This window comes from Stomoxys calcitrans, chromosome 2, assembly GCF_963082655.1.
Source record: "Stomoxys calcitrans chromosome 2, idStoCalc2.1, whole genome shotgun sequence".
Taxonomy (NCBI): domain Eukaryota; kingdom Metazoa; phylum Arthropoda; class Insecta; order Diptera; family Muscidae; genus Stomoxys; species Stomoxys calcitrans.
In genome coordinates this window covers 144,150,445-144,169,054 of record NC_081553.1, presented here as the reverse complement: position 1 = coordinate 144,169,054, position 18,610 = coordinate 144,150,445, and the positions used below count along the sequence as shown (strand labels likewise).

The window sequence follows — 18,610 nt, the reverse complement described above, 5'->3', positions numbered from 1 at the left end:
TAACAACAGCTAGGTTTATTGTGCCTAATTGCTAAATTTAAGTCATTGGGCTTAAATTAGCATTTAAATTTTTCACACATTTTTCATTTTTCAAATTTTTTATATAGATTTTGACAGTTGTTCACGTAAAAAGCCGCATAGAGTACAAACCCTTACTGGCAACGCAAATAAGTTCAACAAGATGTTACAAAATACTTTCAAAGCATATACATTTTATTACGTATATGCTTTTCTCTTTCTGATTAATTTAAATTGTAAATGTAATTAAAACTTTACTCAATGTTGCCTTCTTTTAAAATAAAAATGCTCATCACATACTGTAGTTATAAGATTTTAAATTTTGTTGTATGCGAAACCAAATAAATAAAAAGGAAAAATAACTTATTGAGAATAGGAGTAGTATGCATTCAAATATTTTAACTTCTGTATAGCAAAAAATTTAAAAATTTTTAATCTTTTATGATTTGGTTAAGTAGTGGAATTGCCCTGACCAGTATTCCTTGGTTGAGCTATTGGCATTTTTTGCACTAGGTGGTATTTTTAAATGGTTAAAGAGAAATGAAGTTGCATAGACGAATAGCATAGCAGAAGACGACAGCGAATGGGTACTATTAAAATTCGTCAGCAAGATCATTAACCAACAGACGTTTCCTGCAGAGATGAAATTAAAACTGCAGATTTTGTTAAGTAAATCTTTAAGTGTGTACTATAGTAGTTACGTCACACATTGTAATCAGGTGGATTTTATTTTTCTTTTCCTTGGGTGTGTGTGTGAACCATTGCCGTCTATAAGAACGACATACGCCAGCTTAGTAAATTGATAAGCGTTGTAATTTGTCACAAGACTTCATAATAAGAGAAACAAATAAAAATATTTATTATATTTATGACACTTAATAAACGCCGCTATCGTACCACTAATTCGTTTAGTATAGGGCGACAGCAATAAATTTTGAAAATTAAAAAATACGGACATTTTAGTGCTGTTGCCATACTTTTCATTCGGTTGTTATTTAAGGTGGCGGAAGTGCACAATTATGCCCGCAACTATCTTGTTTTTCAGTGTTTTAGTCATTTTTGAGATTTTATACAATTACTACATTCTTTTGTTAACGCAGAAAACTCATAAATTAAAAATTCCTCATATAAATTACTTTTTTCATTCGATTGCTCCTGAGCTCACGAGTGGATTTCGAACAGCTGATACTCGATTATGTACTCGTCAACGAATGCGGTAAAGCAAAAACAAAAATTTTCAAACAATTTTAATTGTTCACGTATGCTGTAATTCTATCCCTGGTTTTGTGCAATGTTGATTGGAGATTTTACTTTAGTGTGGAACAACTGACTACTCAACCAATAATCAGCCCGTGTGTAATAAATTAATGAACAGATTTTACGCAACCCGTTCCGGACATCAGGCATCAGAATAAACGCAGGAAGAATCAGAATGGCAAGACTGTTCCAGGGTGTATTACAGATATATGGGACCTGCTTAAACTTTACATTCCTCTCAGCGAAATGGCCGAATACCCGAGTGAGGTGGAAAAGAAACTTCATGTCGTCTCTTCAGCCCCTTGTTTCCATAATTTCAGTTTTACCATTGCTGAAAGCTGTTTTCAATTGATCTTAATATTTGTTCAAATCATGACCGATTTGTGGTTATTATATAATAATGATTATATTATGTATTGGTCTGGTCTTCTCGGATCACCGTATCCAAACCCATTATTTTATGGCCACCACTGTACATTCTATTTAAAGCGAGAACCCTTCTCTTAATTTTTAACAAAAACGAAGTATGTACAACGATTTTTACGATCAATATCTCATTTTGTTCATAGGTAATGTGGCTTTTTGTGAAAGTTATAAGACTTGACACATTTTTCCGTTTTGGATACATATGATTTAAAAAACAAATTAGTTTTTTCAAAAAATATAATTTCAACTGGTTTGTGTGTGACCTTATATAATAATTAAATGGAACAAACGTTATTTTAGTCATTCATATGCAAAAGATCATTCTTTCGCAACAGGAAATAATTTTTGAGAAAAAGTCAAAAGGTCATATTAGGGTGAATATGCGCTGGATCAACCTTGTTCCCCAAAGGGGGCGTCTTAATGATGACTTCCTCCGTATGCATTCATATACAAAATCAACATCATATATTCGCAAAAACACATTATATATTGTGTCGTAATGTCCCCTATTGCCTTTTTGAATATTTAATGTCAATACATTTGCCTTGGAGAACGAGGTTTGTTTTGGAATTGTTCAAATAAAAATTCGTGCAGTGGAGTTCCTATTACGTTTAGCGAAATATATTTATTATTTTATTTATTGTTCTGAGCTTAAAATATGAACTTGAATAACGACCTATACTGCATCATACACAATTGTGATATTCTTTTGTTTGCATTTTATATACAAATAAGTATCAAATAATTGATAAAATATATACTAAATATTGATTCTTATATCAATTAATTATTTTAGCCGTCATGCTAGTTAAAACAGGATTTACTTAGATGAAAACAACGACTTAAATACGTTGTTTGTTTGTTTTGTTGATACTGTTTGACTACGTTTATCAGTATGATAACACGCTATTGATCATGCGAACAAATTGCCTTATGCGTTGAGTTTAGAAAAAATTTAGTTGCCAACCCAATTTGGATTTTATTATTATTTCCGGCGATAAAAACAGAACTAATGCATTTCTAATGTGTACGCTGAAGCTAACGAAAGTATATACCGAATCGTTAATACGCTCGATTATGTGAAGTTTAAACATTTTTGAATACGTCAAGTGATAAAATGATTGCTAACCACTGATCAAACAAATGATTGCTTAGAGATTGAGGCTTGATGGTTATAAACACTTTATCACAACTATTAGAAATTTGTAAATATATGCATTTAGATTTGTTTGTTTTGCATTGAAATCGTGGTTCACATGTTAACATGTTGTGCATGCAAATAAAAAAACAAATTACAACACACGATTTAATCATATTGGAGTTTTGGAAAAATCTAGTTAAGAATATTATTTAACTAGAATACATTAAAATTGTGCTTAGACAATCGACTCACAGGCTAATTCATAGCAATTGTGCTAAACTTAAGATTTTTTAGTGAAATCATGAAAAATAGAAATATAAAGAAAGTAACGTGGTATAACGATAACTATGAAGATATAGGGGACAATTGTTACAACTTTGCTTTAAAAGAGCTTAAGAAAAGGAAAATTCTAAAACATACCTAAAATATTATTTGAACTAAAACAAGGAAAGTGGTTTGTCTGTTCCGTTTAGACTCAAAATTTTCACAGATGGAGCATAATGATCCCGTGGTGAAAATAGTGTAGAACATTTTTTAATATCTGAAGGGAGCGGACCCTCTCCCTTACCTAATTTTTAAAAACGCCAGATCTCGGAAATGGTTGGTGTGATTTAAGCGAAATTTTGTATGCCTTCTCATAGTAACCTAAAAACAAAAATTTGGTATCTAAATTTCGGATGGGGTACCTAAGGAGGCCGCCCACCCCCTAAACCTACCAAATATATATAAAGGCCAATCACAACAATATGGGACTCAAATGAAATGTATTTAAAATTTTAAAACTTATATGATACCCAATGGTCGAACCAAGTGTTTGGGGAACCACCCAAAACACCCCTTAATCGGACATATTTATCGACCATGGTAGTACGAGACTCAAATGAAAGGTATTTGCAAGTAGAATACGAATCTGTTATCCAAATATGGGACCAAGTTTCTGGGGATCCATCCCTTCCCCAAAACATTCCCAAATAGGACTTATTTACTGACCATAGCAATATGGATCTCAAATAAAAGGTATTTGAGTATTCAAATGTTCAAAGTGTTTGAGGGGCCGCTCCTTCTCAAAAACACCCCCAAGGAGGACAAATTTACGACCATAGCAATAAAGGGCTCAAATGAAATATCTTTTGGAGTAAAGCTCGAATCTGATGTCAATATTTGGGAAAAAGTGTCTATGGGGCCATCCTACCCCCATAACACCACCTATGGGGCTCAATTAAGAGGTATTTTAGAATAGAACACGAATCTGATAAGATATTTTTAGTGCCAAGTCACTGCCGCCCCATCGCACAAAACTCTCTCAAACCGAACATGTTTGCCGTCTATGGAAATATGAGGCTCTAAAGAAACGTAATTGGGGGTAAACCACGAATCCGAAGTCAACACTCGGGACCAACTGTCTAGGGGATGTCCCACCCCCATAACAACCCCCAAATAGGACGTATTTGCTCGTCATGACAATTTGGGTCTTAAAGAGAGTTGAGCTCGGTAGTACATATTTGCTGACATTTGAAATATGGGGTTTAAATGAAAGGTATTTGAGATAAGAGAACGAAAATCATATCCAATTTTGAGCCCAATAGCAATATGGGGTTCAAATAAAAAATGATATTTGAGAGGAGAGCACGATGCTGATTTATTTTCAGGGCTAAGTTTTTGAGGGACCACCCCACTCTCCTAAATCGGACATATTTACCGACCAGGTCAGTGTGACTTTCACAGTATGGAGCTCAAATAAAGGTATTTGGGAGTAGAATACAAATCTGATGTCCAAATGTGGGTCCATGAATTTATGGCACCGCCTCTTCCCCAAAACACTCCACAAAAAGTACGAATTTACCGACCATGGCAATATGTGGCTCAAATGGAAGGTATTTGAGATTAGAAAACTAATTTGATCAACAATTTTGGAGCCAAATGTTGGGGTGACGCCTCATCCCATAAACTCCCCGTAAAGCAATGACAATATGGGATTTAAATAAATGGTATGGTATATTAGAGTAGAGCACGATGCTGATATTTTTTTTTTCAGGGCTAATTGAAAAAAAAAATGGAGTACATCTAGCGACCAAACTTAGATGACCCTAAAACCGCCGAGCGAATTCATAGACCAATAAAGATAATATGGGATTCAAATAAAGGCATTTATATTGTTATACTGTAAGTCAGGAGTATTACTAGAAACTCCTTAATTGTCGAAAATAATTATTCAAAGGATAATTTTGTTCCATATAAGGTAAAAGAAGGCACAGCGGAGAGGGCCCGGTTCAACTAGTATAGATACATAATAAATATGCTCAAGCGGCTTTTTAAGATCAAATAGTAAAATAGGCTTTACCTGGCTATGAACCGAATTGGGTAATGTAGACCTACCACCCACCACAAAAAAAATTTTTGATCTAAATCCCATAAAAATTACCACACGATGTATACAACTTTCAGAGTTGCTATCCAAATGGTGGCACAAGAAGAGATGCAATAAATGGTTAGAGCATTGGTAACTTTAAAGTCACTGAGCATAAAGGCGATGTTGAGCGATGACAAACTTGAAATAACTTTCCAATTGGATGTTATAAATATAACATACCAGAAAGATAGGGCGTCAGAGAAAATCGGCTTGTTGTGCGCTCTAAATACAAAAAAGTAGCATCGAAAAAGAAAACCTAAGTTAGTCGTTTTAAAAATATGTAAAATTATCCAATAACACCCAATAGCGAAATCCAACAACGCAACTAGCGGAGAGCAAATTGCTCGGCACGGGATAGCTGTGAGCACCACACAGGCTGGAACATTGAGGTCTAATTTATGTGGTGTTCACGTGCTGCTACGAGACGCTTAACATCGAACTACAGGGCGAGTCCACAGGTTGCGGATAGTGGAATGCTCCATACAGAGCAGATGCAACCGCCGTCGCGGACATACGGAGCAGCTGCAACGGCAGTCGTGAGGGGCCGGGCGGCACAGGCTCTTGCGCCAAATATTGAGTGCCTATGATGTTCGATATGACAACCTGGGTTATTGGCGATCGTTCCTTTGGACCGAACAAGCTTACTCCCCTACAGAGGCTAGACGAGGATCGCCATCTCCACATGAAAATGTGGCTACAACAACAACAGCAAATTGTAACTGTTTGAAATAAAAACCATGAAAACAACATTTTAAACGAACTATGAAAACAATCTTAAAGAAAAAGTTAATTATTTAGCGCATCGATTGCTAATTATGTTAATAAACAATTAATATATAGTTCTAAACTTTAAAAATCGTGCCAAAATAAATGACAACTTCACATAATTCTTTCGCCCTAGGAATAACTTAAGTTATTTCACACAAACAAAGTGTTTATATAATTAAGGCACTTTGTTTGCGGGAAAATAAAACGAAAAACTGGCCAATATGCTGAACCCACACGTGAAAAATCGTTTTGACAAATACAATTATGAAGATAATAATCTCAGAAAAAAATACAAATACACCTGCCCTAATTATTGATATTCTTTCAGAAGCATACATACATATATATTATGTATATATGTATAGTGTCGTGCAAAACAAAAGCAACGCTTTTTGATATCGATGAAAATAATTATACAAAGTTTTATAACCATTTTACTTAACGTACAATAAACTTTAAAATCCATCTATATTAAATCGGAGTTTAAGAACAACTGTTTTATATAAATGGCGCTTTGTTCAATAATGGTACATTTTCACAAAAGCAATTAATTGAAGGTTAATATCAGTTGCCCTATTTTTGACCATGGTTATCTATCTTAAAGGCATAGATTATATTTAGACGATAATTGCTGACACAGAGACATCGTTTCAATGTGTTTTTAGCACTTATATGTAAGAGAATTTCAGATTCATTTTTTTTTATACGAAAAGCTAAAATAAGAGTTTTGTATTCAGCAATAGAGTTGGCTAGTGGAAAACATGTAATCGCTTGCCTTGCATGAGCTCTCAATTGAATTTAGGAACATGCTTCTAGTAATTTTTATGCAAATATGTCGAAGATTAAGACCAGTCAAAGATAGCATCTGCTAGTCTTTGCGTCCTCAAAAATATTTCTCTTTACAAGTTATCCACTATTTGAACACACTATGTACTAAAAGTATAAAATGTTGCTTCTGTTTTGCAAACTCATTTTGAACGACAATCAGCGGTATCGAATGGAGAGTCTCACTGAGACCTGGCGGAACCGGCTCTTGCTTGAGTGCCTATCAGCGTTAGCGTTGCAAGATTTCAAAAAAGGATAAAAAAATTGTTATTTATTAAAAAAAGTGGCATACTTAATGTTAAAAAAGGTGTACACTATATGGGCGTAAAGTTCGGTAAAACAGTGTTCCACTACACATTACAAGTTCTTTCGACGATTTCACGCACACCAAATGTGACCACGAACATTCCATTATGGAAGAGGCCCCAAACTTCCCACATATCAATGAGTGTTGTCCGATTCATTTAATTCAATTTAATCGGACAAGTAAGTATAACACGCCAAATGTCATCAGCTATATTTAGAGGATAATGGTGAAATTTTGATTGGACAGCATATAGAATTATATGTGCAAAGTCTCGAGAGGTCTTTTTCGTGATGGACTGACCGACGTCGCTTAACCTGCTCTGAAGATCGAAGGAACATATACAGGACAACTATTTCGATTAGCTATAAACGGAATGACGGACGAGATGCTAACATGTGTGCCACGTTTATTTAAGTGAGAACAGACAATAAAAGAATAATATTTAAAAAAGTGGCACTAAGGATTGGTAAAGTGGCCCAAAAACCAAAGAAGTATGGTATTTAGTGGCACACAAGTATCATGGTCGAAAAAAGGTGTTTAATTTGGTATTAGACTTGCACAACGGTAACGCGGGTGAGTGGGACGCTCGGTGTAACAAAGGGAGGACCATTACCTTTGGTCCATTTTATTCGTCTTATATAATAAAAAAGTGTAGACTGTATACAAATATGTGGTGTGTAAAGAGAAATGAATGGGAACCCAGCAGAGCTAGGAGATTGCTTTGGCAAAAGTTCACTCAAATCAACCACGTGAGGTACCTGCAATATTCCTTCCTTGCTTGTCCTTCAACAATTCATCATGCCTACGAGCATAGGATTAGTTCGCCTCTCCCAGCGTCCAGAGCGACCCTCAGTTCTTTAAAATTGATAAATTAGTCCGTCTTTCGCGAATATTGAATCATGAATACAGTCATGTTTGAGTGGAAACATACACAATGAAATTATCTAAATCTAGAAATAAGTTTTGCTTATAATAGACTGAAAATACGAATTATGTATGAAATATACAGTTCTGCTATAAAAAAAATTTTAAATTTTTATGTAGAAGAGATTTGAATATTTGAAGACTATTAAATTGTATTCGATTGCAGGCTTTTAGAATATATGTATGTACCTATGTATGTATTTTTTGTAGTTGATATAAATATGTATTTCGACGTTTTTTAATTTCCCTTACTCTTCGCTCTGACCAGAGTTATACAACGAGACATGTAGTAATGCATAATGAACTCGCTAAAGGTGAAAAATATTGCTCACGAAAAAGCACAAGGCCACAAGTTTGGAATATATAAGAGGAAGAATTAGGCACATGTGTTGACAAGAAAAACAACGTTAAACACCATTTTGGTAAGGTAGAATAATTGTAAGTGTCCACGTTCGAATACCTTATGCAATTGACAGAAATATCGAAATATCTAAATGCATACATATAGAGTAGAGGTAGCGGCAGATAAACATTTGTTTGTTATTCGATTTTAGCCCATGTCTATTGGTGGTAGGATAGTGCTTAGACTTTTCTCTATTTTTTAGAAAAGAAAAAGTGTGTACATATGCAGGCAACAAACCTACTAAGCACATAAATATGTGGAACAGCTAAAATGAGTCTTATGTGCTGTTTTACGCATCAAAAGAAATGTCAAAAAAAGGAGGCGCCATAGCACAATTGTTACATAACGAATATGAATAAAATGAGGTTTTGAATTGACTCGTAGGTAGTTGGTTTTGGAAAGTTGTTCTAAATAATCTACCACCTGCCTGTGCTGTTTGTGCATTCTATAGCAAGTCTAAAATGGAAATTATTTTGTTACATACCGCCTTTGGTTGGAACACGATGTGTACTGTGCTGGGCACGATAACCTGTAATCAGTTCAAAATCACCGGAGTCACGTCTCAAGGGGAATGCAATTTCAATGATGTGGTCACAGGGTTGCATAAGCATTAAAATACCCTTAACCTTCTTCTTCTTATCCTCCATGGACAATTTTCCCTTCATGTCATCTAACAAACGGTCTTCGGCGATTTGACAGCCACGATGGAAGAAGTACTCGACCATGTCGAAGAAACGGGGGTCTTTGGCAGTGGGCACATCCTTTAGACGGTCAGGAATTTGGTAATCAGCATAGCCCCGAGCTTGCAAAGCAGCGGTTGGCAAGGCTTTTACCAAACTTGTGGCCTCTTGGCGTATGGCAGCATTGCGTGCTAGGTTCTTTAAGTGATACATTTTCACCAAACACTTCAATTTCTCAAATTATTAAACACTATCAGTATCTACTCGACTACGACGATGAATAGAAAACGACAATCCACCAATTGTTAGTTTCCCGATCCGATTCGACTCGATTCCACCACCCCACGATTCTACGATAGAGTGTTCAGTTGCTGGTCGGTTGGTTGGTTAGTTCAATTTAAAAAAAATGAGTTAACAAGAGAAAGAATACTCTGTACCGAATAAATGGCTATTTGAATACATATTTCTTTCAGAACGGGTAACGTGGCAAATAGATAGGTAACGGAATCGTAGCGTAACGCGTTGTATAGTGCTTCGTTCTGAAGGCCGGTATACAGCTCCATTGCAAATCTCTCTGGCAAAACAATGGCAATGACCATTCCATGACATAATTACCAGGTAGAGTACCGTAAACAACTGAGTACAATTTTCTCGTGAAGTGCATAATCTGTCAACGATTTTTGGTTGTGTGTGTATTATTGTTAAGAACAATATCACACACACAAACAATGAAAGATGGCGCGAACTAGTAACATACACAATATCATAGTTTCACTAATCACTGATTTTGACAGATTGTTGTTGGGCAACTGCTACTACCTGTAAATGAATATATCTTGCGTATAATAATTCACATTTTCGCCGATAATTGGGTTGTTTCATTCGCTAGCTTAGGGTTAGTATTCTATTATCCTATATTATCGGAATAGCTAAGTTATGCCATGTCTACATTGACACGTTTTGCTTATGTTGTTTTGAAATCATCTCAATCGTTCACACTAGTTGAGATTTTTCGCAAATTGCATTTTAACACACTCCAACGTAAATGTTATGATGCGCTTTTGTTAAAATTTATTTTTTCTTGCTTTATCTGTAAATTTTTTGGTTTGATTTTTTGACATTATTATTATTCAGGCCATTTACATGCTTTTAAAGACTCGTTTTTGTGGCAAAGGAGTCGTTTTCCCTTACTATGGCTGGCACTATGTTCGTTTTTCACCGTTGAAAACTCATGTTCGTCACGATTACTTTTTTGAAACATTACGAAAATAACAATAATAAAATTACAATTTTATAAAAATTTTACCATAAGTAATGAGGGAATGTCCAACTGAATAAAATCAGCAAATTTGTTTGCACTAAAATCTATTATTTAAAAAAAGAAATCGACGAAAAAATATCGCGGAAAACGAATATAGTACCGGCCTTTAATTGTAAAGGAAAAACGCTAATATTAATCCGCCCCATGCCACTATGAACATACACCTAAGTCATTAATCGGCTTGTTGTGCGCTCTAAATATAACAAAAACAAGTAACCTCGAAAAAGAAAATCTTACTCATGAATTCCGTGCTGCTTACAAAATCCTTAATTGTTTTCCATGCCACTCCCCTAAGTTGGTTCATGTTTGGTATAGTGCCACCTAAGTGCCCGCGAAAACCGGGCAATAACATAGGAAATGCTCTAACGTCTCATTATCTAACCCACATGCCCTACACATAATATCATTTGCCGAACCGATTTTGCATTAGTGAGCTCATAGTCCTATGTGTCCCGTTATGACACCAAAAGCTATACTGAACTCCTTCTTACATCTTTTTAGTTATAGCCTTGTCCTCTCATGATCCGGATCTCCCCATAGGATTTTCGCTGTCCCACTGACTCTTTCACGTTTGTCGCCCACGCCCTTAAATCGGACTGCATCGACCCGAAAGGTTACCCAAGTTTATCGAAGGCAGTTCTCTGGCCTTCACTGCCAAATCGTCTACCTTTTCAATCCTCCATACTTCGTTTTGGCCCGGCACTCAAACGATGCAGATTGTGCCAAACTACTGAGGCGCTTCTGTAGAGGCAGGCCACATTTCGAGCCTACGTCAGTAACGCCGGAAATATTCCATCAGATCGGAATGACTTAAATGGTTTGAAGATACTCAAGCATTCCTTCACCTTAATTCCGTTATGATAAACCTTCCATCAACCTCATTGTTCCAAGATCTCAGTATCTCCGTGAGTCCCGTCGTATCCTGTGGAAATGCGTTTTCGTCAAAATCCTCAACATGTCCTTCGTTGTTTCTGCTCTTACTCGCAAGTCGTCTACTAACTTTTCAGTTTGAACATGGGTTTTTGAGAGAAAATTTTTTATCTTGGCTTCCATGAGGCACGTTTTGTCGCTCTCGTAATCTTATCGTATTCCTTGAGCCGTGTGTAACACACATCCTAATAAACTTCCGTTTTTTCCGACGTGCTCTGTTAAAATGTTTGCGGGCCTCTTTCCCAATATTGCAAATCTTCCCTGTCATCCAGGGTATTTCTTGGCCTGATTTTTTATCCCGAAGAGAACAACTATCTTCGAAAGATTCCACAAGTGCAGTAGTAATTCTGTTGACATTTTCGTCACTGTCTATGCTTGGACAATCTAAATTTTGTCCAGTTGGTTTTCAACTTATTCCGGAAGTTTATCGGATTCGGCGCTGGCCGTGCTATTCTAAACCTAATGTAGCGATGGTCAGGGAAAGATTGTTTCATGGAGACCCTCCAATTCTGAATCTCATTGATTACATTTTCCGAACATATTGTCACATCTAAAACTTCCTATTATCACATCCATTCTCCTATTATTGCACCTTATTCGTACCTCATGTCCTGTCTGTTTTGCCTTCCTCACCGACCATTGCAGCTCCGACGTGGGTGGCGGTGTCGGAGAGTCGAAAGGCAGATAAAGTGAAGCCAGGTACGCTCCACAGTCTCTCGATCTCATCACTATTGCATCCGATATTGACAACTCTGGGGAAATTGTATAATTTAAAGCGTTAATATAGAATAATTGGTAGTTGATAGGGTTCAGTCCAGAAACTTTGTTCCCGGTCGTCCATTGCTCCTAAATTAAGGCAATGTGAATCTTGCCCTTGCTGATTTTCTCCATCAGAGCGTGAATAGCTGTCTCGCTTCGGTGGACATTTATCCGGATGACCTCAATCATTCGTCCTCCATTAGATGGGCTTGTTGGGATTGGGTGATGATCTTATCGTCTGCTCTCCGTTCTTTAGGCTGTATTGAGTTTCCCGTCACTGCACTGTCTGTTGTTTTAATATTAGAATCATTGCATATCCTAGTCTTCCGAATCTTGAGATAGTCGGTAATGGTTCCGTCATCGGGTCCCTGTTCGTTAGACTGTATCGAGTCTACCGTCCCTGTACTGCTTGGTGTTGCAATATTAGTATCTTTGCCTATACTAGTCTTCCAAATCTTGAGTAAATAGGCTTCTTGGGAGTAGGTTATGGACTCATCGTTGGCTCCCTGTGTGTTAGGCGGCATTGAGTTCTCTGTAACTGCATTAGGACCTTTATCCATCCTAGTCTTCTTAATCTCGACCAAGTCGTTGATGGTTCCGTCATCGGGTCCCTGTTCGTTATGCTTTGTTGGGTCTCTCGCTTCTGCACTGCGTGATGATTTAATATTAGGATTCTTGGTTATCCTAGTCTTCCTAATATTGAGAGTCAGTGATTATCTCGTCGTCGACCCCCTGTCCGTTAGGCTTTATTGAGTGTCCCGACACTGCACCGCCTGATGGCTCAATACGAGGATATTTGCCTATCCTTGTCTTCCCAATCTTGAAAAAGACGGCCATGGCCCCGTAATATGGTATGCCTTTAGTCTTATCCAAACTTGTCACGGAAACTAGATCAATGTCCACTACAAGTAGAGTTCCTTCCTCCTTCAACTCCCTGTGGAAAACCTCCCATTTCTCTACGACCAACTCTTGGTTTTGCTTGTTTAAGACTTCCATCATGCGTTCCATCGCGATTTCGCCGCCCACCTCTTTAATAAAGACCGTCGCTTTTGTAAGCTGTGGGGTGTCCATCTTTCTCACAAGGTAGAGCTTTGCACCCCAGGGAGTGTGGATACTTCCAACGAGCTTTTTGACGGTATCAATACCTTCCGCTGATGTCCCCTCTATACCCACAGTTCATAATTCGTATGGGAGTTCAATACATGTTCGATAACCCGATCAGCATCCTGCATTCTCGCCCGATTACGCTACATACCGGTACATACTCCTCTGTCTCTTTCGTCAGGCCCCGGATCGCTTTCCCTGTCTGCTTGTGAGCTTAGCTATCGCTGCGATGACTGTTTCATTAACACTGTCGCTGTCTGAATCTGAGTCGAAAACACCACCTTTACTTAAAAGCTGGGGACTGGTATCCCTCTGGTTTATCCGTTTCTTCCTCATTAATTAGTCTGACGACTAATTGTGCGCTTGTGTGTGCTTTCGGAATAGTCGCTGAAATGTTTGTTTCGCGAGTGAAATTTGACAGCAATTATTCGTTTTTATTTTCATATCAAAATACGTTTTTTATGTGAACTTATGGTTTCATATTTTATTCGCAAATTAATAAAATACCCGAGTAAAAATGTTGATATTGTCAGATATCAGATATATATATATATCTTATGCCAGATATAATTGGATACGAAAAATTGTTATATACAACTGGATCTAATTGCTTTAAATTAGATCTAATTAGATCTAATTCGATACAATTTGATACAATTGTATATCGAATTTGTCCCAGATACAATTATATATAATAATATATAATTGCCACTTGATTATAAAGTGCGCGGCTAAGTGTAAAAAAATACAATTGGTCTATTTTTAGAACAAACAACATCGTCTTTTGCTCCCGTCGATATTCCTTATTTTTTTATTTACTCTTGCAAAGTGGTTATAATTTGAGTTTACTTTTACTCTTTGCGTTTGGGTTCCACTCACACCTAACATATCGTTCATGTGTGAGTATTGCCCCCATAAAAAGAGCTTTTTTCATCCGATTTCGATGAAATTTGGGTGAATGGGTGAATGCCCTTTGAGCATAGCCATGTAAATAGTGGCATAAAGCTGAGTATTCTGTTCAACTTTTCAGACGGAATGCTGGCGAAATCAATATAAAAGAAAACGTCGACGAAACACTGGAGGAAAATAGGTGAAAGATTAGTACTCTGTTTATACCGAGGAAAATGGCAAAAATAAATGTTAGTGGAAAGGCTTGACATCAATGTCGGCATAATTATTGTTTTATTGGTTCTTTTTTATTTTTATTTTATTTATTTGCGAAAGAAAAATAATAAAACCATAAGTGCAGATAAAAACGTCTTTAGGTATGAAAATAAAAACAAAACATAACTGTCAAATTCCGCTCGCGGAACAATTAAATATTTCCGCGACTATTCCGAAGCAGAATAGAATACCAACCCTAACACAAAAAACTGAGAAAACGCATTTTAAGATTTCATTTCCCTTTGCTTTCAAAAAATAAGAAAATTTATTGATTAACTTAACTTTTACTCGAAAAATAATTTTTTGCATTATGTTACACCTACTCAATTCATGGAAAGCATTTAAGGTTTTCTATTTTTAAGATCATTGTTTGTGGAAGGCGATTGTAAATTTTCTGTAATAGTCGGACTAAAAAGTACTGTTCCAAAGATATGTGGAAGCCCCCAACCTGTCCGACTTCTGAGAGAAAACGAGATTGCAACCTTACAGCTGTCATATGAAGACGAAAGCAATTGCTAGTTGCTCGTGAGTTGTTCAGCCGTCAGCTGTAGACTTTTGTAAAAGTTAATAGATTTAATTGTCGCACAATGTTATATTAAATAAATATAGATTTAAATAGTCGTTAAACTTGAGTTTTTTGTTGGGAACAACAACTATAGATATGCGAATATTAACCCAAAACTTCAAAAACTAATCAAAAGACTACGAAAAATATATAAAGAAATAAGGGAAACAGTAGCCCAATAATGGTACCGTTGCTGACAAAGAAACAGTCAGTTTCCTAAAGAACGTATAGATTGGCTGATAGAAAAATGGAGGAACACACTGCGGACCGACGAATGTTAAATTGTGTTATATTATTTCGTTTTTACTGTAGATGTTTTATTGCCAATTGAAACACAGTCCGTTTATAATTAAGGCCAAAGCAGAATGAGCGCGTTGTGCTTTGTTTTTGAGTGTCGGGTTGGAAAATGTACCTCGGAATACAAATTTCACAACAGCAATGCTCAAAAGTTAAATAATTTTTAATTTTGAAGCCTTCAAACACTACTTCACGTACGGCTACTTAGAATGACTCTCGATTTCAGTAGTCAAAGTTGAAAATTTTTTAACAAACAAATACCACAAAAGGTATTTGTTTGCGGTGTTGCATTTTTCAACGCGACGCTCAAAAACAGAACATAACGCGCTCATTCTGTTTTGTCCTTTACTCTATTCAACAATGATTTGTTGATCTACTTATTTGCTTTACAACTCGCTTAAGGCTCTATTACACGGCATGTAGTTGTCAAATTAAGCACATGTCGTGTGATACAAACGAAACTAACATGAAAATCACTTTTTAAAATAACACGTAATTTTTTTCGATTAGAGCGTGCTCTATTTCTTCTGACAAAAACATAAAGAAATCGGCGGTTTTTGTTGTCAGTCGAATGAAAGCAACTCCAAATTAAATTGTTTTCACAAATTTATGATTTAACCAGCTTTCTCACAACTTTAACAATTATTACGCATAAAAAAATCAGATTTTGCTCAAATTTTTAGGTTATGTCACACGAAAATAAGATACAGGTGTGATAGCAAAAAAAGATAAATCGTATGTAAATAGACAATTTTGTGCAAACGTTTTCAATTACATGTGAATAGCAAAAGTGACATATCACAAGACATCTACATGCCGTGTAATTTCGCCTTTACTGCTGTTTGCTGATACGTTTACAATACGTGTTCTCAGATAAAGCCTAATACTGACATTGACTTTTCGCACAAACAACTGACAAAACGCATTATAAAAAATGGTGACGAAGAAAATGCGAGCACGTTCCGTAGAAGTTATTCTAAGTTCTATCAGTAAAATAGTAGCGACATGTCGCTGCGCCAACTTAAATTTCTCTTCAATTAATTGCAAATGTAATTAAATGCTCACGAAATGGGCACCAATCAACTCTGCTTTAATGTTTTTGGCTTTGTTGTGTGTTATTGTTTGACTTTTGTCAGCGCTCTTGCCGAGAATAGAGTTCATCTGATTTCGCAATAATTTAATAGGCATTTTCGTTGCAAATGAAGTCAGTACTAGGCTTAAGACTGACTTGTGTAACGTTGTGCCACTGCCTTATATACTTCTTGCTGGCCACATCATTGTTTCGAGAATACCCAATCTGGTAACTTCGCGATAAGTCCTCTATTGATCTCTACTTAAGCTGACCAGCATTGATAAACACATACATATCATGATACCTGAATACAGGCAAACACATACACTTACGTCTATTGAACAAGCATGGGGTGGAGCCAAACGAAACCAGCCATTAATAAGAGTAAGAGAATAACAACAAAGAAAAATAAATAAATTCTTGGGAATACCAGAAACAATGTGTGATGACATAATAAGAAAACTGTTACAATTTGAAATTTAAAATAATGGAAATTAAATTTAATTTACCTTAAAACTAATAAAATCCCAATTATAGCAATATGATGGAACAGGGTCTACACAGTCTTCCGCCGGCCTGCCCAAAACTGTATAAATATAAATCACAATTTACAGAAAAGACAGTCAAACATGGTGAGGCAACAGTATTGTTACATTTTTACTAGAGACGTTTTACTTCCAATTAAAACATATTTCGTTTACAATTATTTTACTTAACAATGATTTATTGATCTATTTATTTGGTTTACAACTTGCTAACAGCTGTTTGCTGATATGTTTAAAATACACGTTCTCAGATAAAGTCTGCGGTGATAGTGCTGTCACGTAGCATACAGTCCGTTCACAGGGAGAAACTCGGGTGGATGACTGTCTACCCATCTCCTCGTTGCTAAATGTCCTCTCAATATTCAGGAAGGCCGCAATCGCGTACTTCTTCATTTCGAGATCCGTCTCGATTTCTCGCATCACTGCGTAGAGGGCCGTCTTTGTTCTGCCCTTAAGGTATGCATGTTGTGCCTTGGAGATTTGCCTGAAGTTCATCGACGCCACATACTCACTCACCTTCAAGTCCTTTTTTAATAAAATTGTTTTATTTGAAATGTCAAATGCTACGTTTTGTAATAAGCATAGTTGCCTCCAAGGCGTATTTAGTAAGGTGACCGCAGTGGCGAAATGCTACGACAAAGCATCTTTTTTGGGAACTTAAAATGTTAAAAATTTTTAAACAGGGCAAAAAAATTCAATTCGCCCTGACATTTAAAATGTACCCCTTTTAGCTCTTGGATACCTGTCGGATTTTCAGGCCATTTGAAAAGGACAGTTAAAGTTTGTTGGGTACAAGGATGACGTTGTTCTTTCTATTTTAAAAAATGAGTTGACATATCAAATTATCTCAGCTGGGTTGATGCGGCCACCTGATATTTACGCTTTGGTTGCCGTTTTACATTTACGATACATTTGTTCTACATTTACGAGAGCATAACCAGGCCTTAAAGCTGGAGTTACATACCACGCCCAGCACTTATGCGTGCTTAAGCAATCAAATACGCCCACATGCGTTCTTTGAGTTGAGTTACATACCATGCGCCTTTTGCTTCACACGAATTTCTAAAAAACAGTTTATTTTAGTAATTTCCATAGTTAAATTCAATGGAAATATTCAATAATGTGGTTTTTATTAAATCCATAAAGGAATTTCTTTAAGTTACGAATTACAAAATAATTTTTGAATTTTAAACATATTTAAATCATATGTTTTGCGCCCCGAAACGCGTTCAAAGTTGAGAGTTGGTTAACTTATTTCATCAGATGTGTGCGTGCAGAATTTGACAGCAATCAAATGTTTTTATTTCCATACCATAACACGTTTTTTATCTGCACTTATTGTTTTCTCTATTTAATATATTTTTTCTCAAATAAAAAAAGAAAATACGAACCATTCAAAACCAATAAAACAAACCAAACTCATGCCGGCAATAGTTTCAAATGTTGCCACTATAATAGTTTTTTGCCATTTTCCTCACTATAAAAAGAGTACTACTTTTCCGCCTATTTTCAGCCAACGTGTCGCCGTTTTTTATGTGGAATTTGACAGCATTCCGCTTGAAAAGCTGAATAGAATACTCAGCTTAACTCACACAATGCTGTGCTGTGCGAGCTTTTTGTACAACAATATTGTAGATTTAATTAAATAATTTATTGTTACAAAATTTAGAGAATTGATTTGAACAAAACTGTAT

General features: G+C 36.2%; 1 protein-coding gene across 2 annotated transcripts in view; it reads right to left on the bottom strand.

The window, feature by feature from the left end:
- Positions 1–9,551, bottom strand: part of LOC106091372 (glutamate dehydrogenase, mitochondrial) — a 28,634-nt gene extending 19,083 nt beyond the window's left edge. The window contains exon 1 of one of the 2 annotated variants that reach the window (XM_013257872.2): positions 8,964–9,551. In XM_013257872.2, the coding sequence (XP_013113326.1) occupies positions 8,964–9,372 (409 nt within the window). In that variant the 5' untranslated portion in view covers positions 9,373–9,551. The remainder of the gene's footprint in view (positions 1–8,963) is intronic. The other variant, XM_013257873.2, reaches the window with a different exon arrangement.
- Between the last annotated feature and the right edge of the window lie 9,059 nt (positions 9,552–18,610).